Source organism: Archocentrus centrarchus, unplaced genomic scaffold (assembly GCF_007364275.1).
Source record: "Archocentrus centrarchus isolate MPI-CPG fArcCen1 unplaced genomic scaffold, fArcCen1 scaffold_26_ctg1, whole genome shotgun sequence".
Classification (NCBI taxonomy): domain Eukaryota; kingdom Metazoa; phylum Chordata; class Actinopteri; order Cichliformes; family Cichlidae; genus Archocentrus; species Archocentrus centrarchus.
The window spans coordinates 316,817-324,825 of record NW_022060256.1 but is presented as its reverse complement, the minus strand read 5'-3'; the positions used below and the strand labels follow the sequence as shown (position 1 = coordinate 324,825).

The window sequence follows — 8,009 nt, the reverse complement described above, 5'->3', positions numbered from 1 at the left end:
TTAAGCCCTTAGTGAGACTTGTTCAGCAGTTTGAGTGATGCTGAACATTCAAATTAAAACAGAGACCTGTTCACTCAGGGTTATTACAGATGTTCAAAACACTCAGTTTTACCACCATCACAAAACAGCTGCCCTCCAAATCAATACAGCTGATGTACAGAAGCTCCTCATATCCTAAAGAACCGACCTCGCTGTGACTCTCATATCAAATGACAATTTCTTTAATATTTCCATTAAATGTTGCTTACTGCAGGTTTAAGAAGCAACATCTTCTCTTGAAGGTGTTTTTAAAAGTCTCAGAAGACTCACTGCATTTTTGTTTGTGTTGCAGTTTAGCTCGAACACCTCCATCCCATCCTTCCTGCCACAGAGTCTCAGGAGCCCATCGATCCAACCAGACCTCTGAACTTTTTACTCATTAACAATTTATAATTACTCATTAGTTGTATTTACTCATTAGTTGTATTTACTTATTAACATTTTATTTACATATTAACTTATTGATCTGTGCTATTAGTGCTTTTGTAAAAAAAATTATTGCAAACTAAAAAAAAGAGGTTTCTGTCAGTATGTTGTGGGGTGGCTGTAGTTCAGGCAGAGCAGGTCATCTTCTAATTAGAAGGTTGGTGGTTCAATCCCTGTCTGCTCCAGTCTGCATGCCAAAGTACCCTTGGGCAGGATACTGAACAAGCTGCTCTCTGATGCAACCATCAGAGTATGAATGTGTGTGAATGGGTGAATGATTGTTGTATTAAGTGCTGTGAGTGCTCAAAGTAGAGCAGAAAAGCACTATATAAGAATGAGTCCATCTACAGCAGGACGAGAGGAGGAACTAACTCGTGTTTTTGTCATCACTTCAAGAATGTTGTAGAAGTCATTTTATTTATAGTTGTTTATCATAGTATTTTACTGACCCCATGATGAGTCCCCACAGAAATGGTTTTGAAAATGCATTTTTTTAAACACTGCAAACCTTATTTAATTCTTTTGTTTTCTTTTCAAACATATTGATCATATCCCACATATCTTCTCTCAGTCTCCACTCATCAGGGAAAAGCTAAAAAAAAAACACTCTGATCTGTGGGGACACGTGCTTATCAGGGTTATCCATAGATATCAAAATGGGCTGTTCTATAATCAAAATATGCATGACTGAGGTCTGTATTAAATGACTGATCACATGCTGCAACCTTCAACTCGCCCAGAGCACCAAAATGGGCAGCTCTGTCTGAATGGCTCAAAAAAAGCAAGAACAAAAACTGAAAAATTAAAATGAAGGTTTTGGAGTGGCCTAGTCAAAGTCTTTACTTACAGCTGATTGAGATGCTTTGGTGCAAATGAAAGCAATTCTGCAAAGACTTGTGAGCCAAAAGTCCTCCAAGTGATAGACTGAAAACCACATTGCCAGTTATCACAAAAACTTGATGGCAGTTATTTAGGTTACTTACTTCTCCACGCAGAGCCGGGAGGTTTGGAAAACTTTTTCCCGTAGTTAGTGAAATCATTTAAAAACAGCATTTGTGTTTCCTCAGGTTTTGTCGAATGTTACAATGTGTTTGATTGTCTGAAACATGTAAGTGTGACACATAATCCAAAAAAAGAAGGTCAACAACAGAAAGCCTTTTACCTCCAGGAGGGATGTGAGGATTGAGAATGATTTTCATCAGTGAATGAAAAAGAGGGATTTTGAATTAACAAATCATTCTAGTAAATAAAATACTGATAATTATATTTTTAAGACTTAGAAACAAAGTGGTGAGTAAACTGAGAGGTTTTATGTAACTGATAGCACAATCAGGTGGGAATAAATTTGTTTTCTTTTGGCAACATTAATAACTTCACTAAGGGAAAAATGAACCAAAGAGGACAAAAATCAGCTGAATGTGAGTGCAGTGATTCCCTCTGACAGCAGCATTTAATACCGATTTTATTCAGTCAGTGAAAGAATGAGCAGCAAGCTTCAAACCAACTGAGGCTCCACCGACGAACACAGCAAACTCATTTTTCATCACTCAAACTCAATTTAAAATTAAAAAGACTTTGAAGTCTAAAGACGTATTTGGGCTGAATTCTAATGTTATAAAAATATGCTGATAATTTTTCTATTAAATCTGGAGAATTCCCTCAATTATTCAAAGGAGGAGTTGTAACACCAATTGTTATATTTGTGCAACCTCAGCAAATGTGTAACAACAGACCAGTTTCAGTTCTTCCTGCAGTCTCGGAGGTTACTGAAAAGTTTGTGGCAGAGCTGGTAATAATTTATCTTGACAAAAATAAGCGTCTTCACCTAAAAACATGCAATCTTACAGAAGAAATTAACTGAACAGGCAGCTCATTAATCTGTGACAGTGGCTTAGAAATGATCAGTGTGTTTTTCAATCATGTAAAGGCTGCCTGGTTAATGTATGTTAAAATCAGCAATAAATCAGCAATAAAACCTGTATTATTAATATACAAGCAAGCTTTAAAGATTTTGGATTAGAAGCCAGTTCAACAGGTGTCTTAAAAGCCTAACCAGGGACACGGTCTGCAAACTAGCTGTGGTGAGAAGTCCTGTGCATATTTCCTCAGTTGCTTTTTGCTTAAATGCTGCAATGCTAACATGTATTTGGGACTTCTGTGTGTGCCTGGCCAGCTTTGTTTACTGCGTGCACAAATCTCTCCCTGATCTTTTTAATCTTCTCTTCCCTGCTGATTTCTCACAAGCAACAATTACCCCACCCTTGAGAGGAGACTTTGTTCTTTACAAAAATGTGGTTCCCAGTTTTGTGTTCCTCGTGCTGTACAGTTCTATGTGGACATGTGGACTTCTGTCGGTATACCTGCAAGTGTGGGTTAAACTGAACACCATCCTCAGTCATGGAGACCCTTCTGGATTGAGAAGCACGTCTCACTCGAGGACCCAAATCCTGCCATGTATCATCAGTTTGCTAATGCGATGTAGAACAGCCTCATCAGGAGGAGAGACTACACCTGCACACCTGGGATCACTCCAAAATAACCAACTTAGTTTAATCCTGTCTTTGCTGCAACCTACGCTGAACCATCTTTCTTCATAGTCTTCATCTGAGCCTTCATGTATGTGTGCTGTAGCTCCTGTGGTTGCATGTAATGTGTTTATGAGTGTAATGTGAAACTGCAAGCATTATGTTTATGTCATCCACAGCAGATTCACAAAGTTTCCTCTCATACACACACAGTCTGGAAGAAGGACTAAACACCATAGTGAAAGCATCACAGTCATTTATTTACTACCAGAACCCCACAGGAACTGATTTCAGAGCCCAAAAACACACATCACATCTGTGGCTAGCTGGTTAATAGGGCAGTGTGGTAGCAAGAACAAAAGCTTAAGTCGTGCTTTAAAACCTTCAAAACATGCGAGTGGAACTGTGAATCTTTCAGCAATGGTCTGAAACACTGACTGAATTTACATATCATCCACTCATCTGTGGCTGCAGTGTGAATTCACTTTATTTCACAGCTGAGTGGGTGGCACGTGGGTGGCATGTGGGTGGCATGTGTTTCAGTTAACGGTGTGAGCTCTGCTTCCTGTTTTCTCTCTAGAGCAGCTATTGCTTCAGTGAGTAATGTGTGTGTAGTGGATTCATTCTCATGATGTGTGGACTGTTCCTCTCTGTGCATCTGCACAGAAGGAGTCAGGTCCTCCCTCTTCTCTTTCCCCTTTGTATGGTCATTACAATCATCTGTCCAGTCTCATGGTTATTCTCAAGTCGTCATCCGGTAACACAAAAGACACCCTCATCCAGTCTGGTCCAGTCTGAGTTGCCACCTCAGCTCTAATGTGGTCAGTCTAAATTCTCCACAGAATGCACAGAGCTCAGTTGCAAATCTCTGCAACTCCCACAATGTCCCCATTTGCCCCACAGTCTGTGGACTAATACTGATTCCACAGTTACCATCTCTGAGGGTCATTCCCACTGCTTTCGTGGCCTTGTCCTCTCCCTGTGTTTGACCCCAGCACAGAGCCATCACAGTGCAGTGGTAGTTGCTGTGGTGCATTCTGTGAAGTCCTCTCTGTCCCTTTGCCTTGCTGCTCCTGCTGCTGTTGTTGCTCTGATTTCCCTCACAGTCTTCTGGGAGGTGGAGACAGTTGAGATCTGAATCCTGAGACACAGATAAACTTTTTTTCAGTCTTGTAGTAAATCATTTTATTTTAGCATTTATTACTCCTCTCTCTTTTCTTTCATAAAAATGTTTTTCTTAAGTTCAAATCAGCAGGCTCATCATCCTATTGCCAGTTTTCTACGAAACCTCAGTGACAAATATGTCGAGACGTCTCTCGAGATGGCAGTCAACACAGTTAACCCTGTAACGCTCTTGTCTTCTCACAATCACACTGGGAGCAAAAATAAGAGTTTTTCAGATACTCAACTTTCTCCTCTTTGATTGAAGTGGTGAGCAAGTCTGGGCCTCACCTGAAAGAACCTTCTATGCAGATTTATATATTACTGTTACATGTCCTACTCAGTGTTCTTTTTGTCTCAAAGCAAATGTGCAGCCTGCTATACAAATCTATATGAAGGTCAAAATCAAGACAATATGTCTGAGATGATTCAACTTTTCGGGACAGCTTAATATGACTAAATTATACAGTGACAAGTCAACTGACCTGATCAGGCCAATCACAGAAAAAGAAATAAGAGAAATCATCCAGAAACTTAAATAACAAGTCTTTATAAATAGGCTCAGCTGAAGTTTATGTAAAACGATACACAAGAAACAGGAGAAACATGTTGTTTTCCCCATAAATCAATGGGCAACTGCTATTATAACAGTAATAAAGGCGGGGAAGGAGCCCACCCTCTTCTGTAGCCTGTGGGATTTAAAGATTTTAACAAATATTCTAGTCAAAATAAACTAAAATTCAAGGCAATGCTATCCGGAGCCTGATGATTGCAATTCAGTGATCTACTGTTCTTCAGACACTCCCAGAAAAGCTTTGAATACATTGGAATTACACTAACATCCCACTCTACACAACTATTAAATTCAAATTATAAACAGCTAATAAAATAAATAAGAGAAGATTTAACAAGATGGGAGATTCTTCCACTATCTCTCTTTGGAAGGACAGAAACAGTGATATAAGAGTGAAAGAGATATCGATTCGCTGATCCATACCACCAGGATCTACAGCAATGATATCGGCATGTCATTTGGACTGGAGAAGTGTAGTCGGATGGTAACTAAGAGAGGAAAAGTAGTCAGAACTGAGGGGATTACACTACCAGAAGGCAACATTGCAGACACTGAGGACAGCTACAAGTACCTTGGAATCCCACAGGCAAATGGGAACCATGAAGAGGCCGCTAGGAAAGCCGCAACCTCCAAGTACCTGCAGAGAGTAAGGCAAATCCTGAAGAGGCAGCTGAATGGGAAGAACAAGATCCGGGCTATCAACACCTACGCCCTGCCAGTTATCAGATACCCTGCTGGGATAATAAGCTGGCCAAAGGAGGAAATGGAAGCCATTGATGTTAAGACAAGAAAGCTCCTTACCATGCATGGAGGGTTTCACCCCAAATCCAGCACCCTGAGACTGTACGCTAAACGGAAGGAAGGTGGCCGAGGACTAGTGAGTGTCAGAACCACTATCCTACAACAAAGATCCATGAATACATCAGGAAGATGGCCACAAGGGATCATGTGCTTAGTGAGTACCTCAGGCAGAAGAAACCTGAGAAAGAAGAGGACGAAGAACAGGAACCATCATGGAAGGACAGCCCTCTGCACGGCATGTACCACCAGCAGATAGAAGAAGTGGCTGACATAGAGAAATCCTACCAATGGCTGGACAAGGCTGGACTGACAGACAGCACAGAGGCGCTAATCATGGCAGCACAAGAGCAAGCTCTAAGTACAAGATCAATAGAGGCTGGGGTCTAGGCAAGACCCCAGGTGCAGGCTGTGCAGAGATGCCCCTGAGACAATCCAGCACATAACAGCAGGGTGCAAGATGCTAGCAGGCAGGGCATACATGGAACGCCATAACCAAGTGGCCGGCATAGTATACAGGAACACCTGTGCCGAATATGACCTGGAAGTCCCGAGTTCAAAATGGGACACGCCCCCAAGGGTGGTTGAGAACAACAGAGCTAAGATCCTGTGGGACTTCCAGATACAGACAGATAACCTTGTGGTGGCTAACCATAGTGGTGGACAAACAAAGGAAGAAAGTCGTGGTGATAGACTTGCAATACCAAGTGACGGGAACATCAAGAAGAAGAAACACGAGAAGCTCGACAAATACCAAGGGCTCAGAGAGTAGCTGGAAAGGATGTGGAAGATGAAGGTAACAGTGGTCCCCGTGGTAATCGGAACACTCGGGGCAGTGATCCTCAAACTGGAAGAGTGGCTCCAGCAGATTCCTGGAATGAGATCCGAGATCTCTGTCCAGAAGAGCACAATACTGGGAACAGCTAAGATACTGCGCAGGACCCTCAAGCTCCCAGGCCTCTGGTAGAGGACCCGAGCTTGGAGGGCAAAATAGACCGCCCGTAGGGGCGAGCTGGGATTTTTTATATATATATATATATATATATAAATCACTGAATTCAGGTGTTCCAATCACTTCCATGGCCACAGGTGTATAAATTAAACACCTAGGCATGCAGACTGTTTCTACATACATTTGTGGGTCGCTCTCAGGAGCTCAGTGAATTCCAATGTGGTACTGTGATAGGATGATACCTGTGCAACAAGCCCAGTGATGAAATTTCCTTGCTAATAAATATTCCACCGTAAAATCTTAGTGGTATTATAATAAAGTGGAAGTGACTGGGAATGACAGTTATTCAGCCATGAAGTGGTAGGCCGCATAAAATCCCAGAGCGGGATCAGCAGATGCTGAGGGTCATAGTGCACAGAGGTCACCAACTTTCTGCAGAGTCAATCACAACAAACATCCAAACTGCATGTTGTCTTCAGATTAGCTGAAGAACAGTGTGTAGAGAGCTTCTTGGCATAGGTTTTCCATGGCTGAGCAGCTGCATCCAAACCTTCCATCACCAAGCACAATGCAAAGTGTCAGATGCAGTGGTGTAAAGCATGCGGAGTCTGGGTTTGGTTTTTGCCAGGGGAACAATACCTGTCTGACTGCATTGTGCTAAGTGTAAAGTTTGGGGGGAGGGGGGATTATGGTGTGGGGGTGTTTTTCAGGAATTGGACTCGGTCCCTTAGTTCCAGTGAAAGAAACTCTTAATGCTTCAGCAGACCAAGACATTTGGGACAATTTGATGCTCACAACTTCGTGGTGACAGTTTGGGGATGGTCCCTTTCTGTTCCAACATGACTGCACACCAGTGCACAAAGCAGCTCCATAAAGACATGGATGAGCCAGTTTGGTGGGGAAGAACTTGAGTGGCCTGCACAGAGTCCTGACCTCAACCCGACAGAACACCTTTGGGATGAATTACAGCGGAGACTGCAAGCCAGCCATAAACACTCCCAAACCATGTGGAAAGCCTTCCTAGAACAGTTGAAGCTGTTATAGCTGCAAAGCATGGACCAACATCATATCAAACCCTATGGATTAAGAAAGAGATGTCCCTCAAGTTCATATATGTGTGTGAAGGCAGACAAGTGAACACTTTTGCAATATAGTGTATAACATGTCCCATACATGAAACATGTGCTTAATTGTATTGTACTCCTCGTTTCCACTAGGTGGAGCTGTTGTCTTAAACAAGGCCGCTTCTACACAAAAAAAAGCGCAAAGAAAACTTTTCGGATGTTTGACTAAGTATGGCAGAACCGAAGTCACACAGGATTAAAAGCGAGTGCAGAAAATTTTATTCTTGGGGAAATGGATATTTATTTATAGAGGTCAATGGAAAATTTGGGTGTTTGAGTTGCCATGAAACAGTTGCAGTGATGAAAAATTATATGTAGCAAACCTATGAAACCAAACATACCTGCATGTACTACACGTACTGAGAAAAGAGATTCAATTCAACACAATTTTATTTATATAGCACTAAATT

General features: G+C 41.8%; 1 protein-coding gene across 1 annotated transcript in view; it reads left to right on the top strand.

Moving 5' to 3' along the window:
* LOC115775869 (transcription factor 7-like 1-B) overlaps positions 1-534 on the top strand; it is a 7,595-nt gene extending 7,061 nt beyond the window's left edge. Inside the window, exon 7 of the mRNA XM_030723386.1 lies at positions 332-534. Within this exon, the coding sequence (XP_030579246.1) occupies positions 332-336 (5 nt within the window). The 3' untranslated portion in view covers positions 337-534. The remainder of the gene's footprint in view (positions 1-331) is intronic.
* Positions 535-8,009: the final 7,475 nt, after the last annotated feature.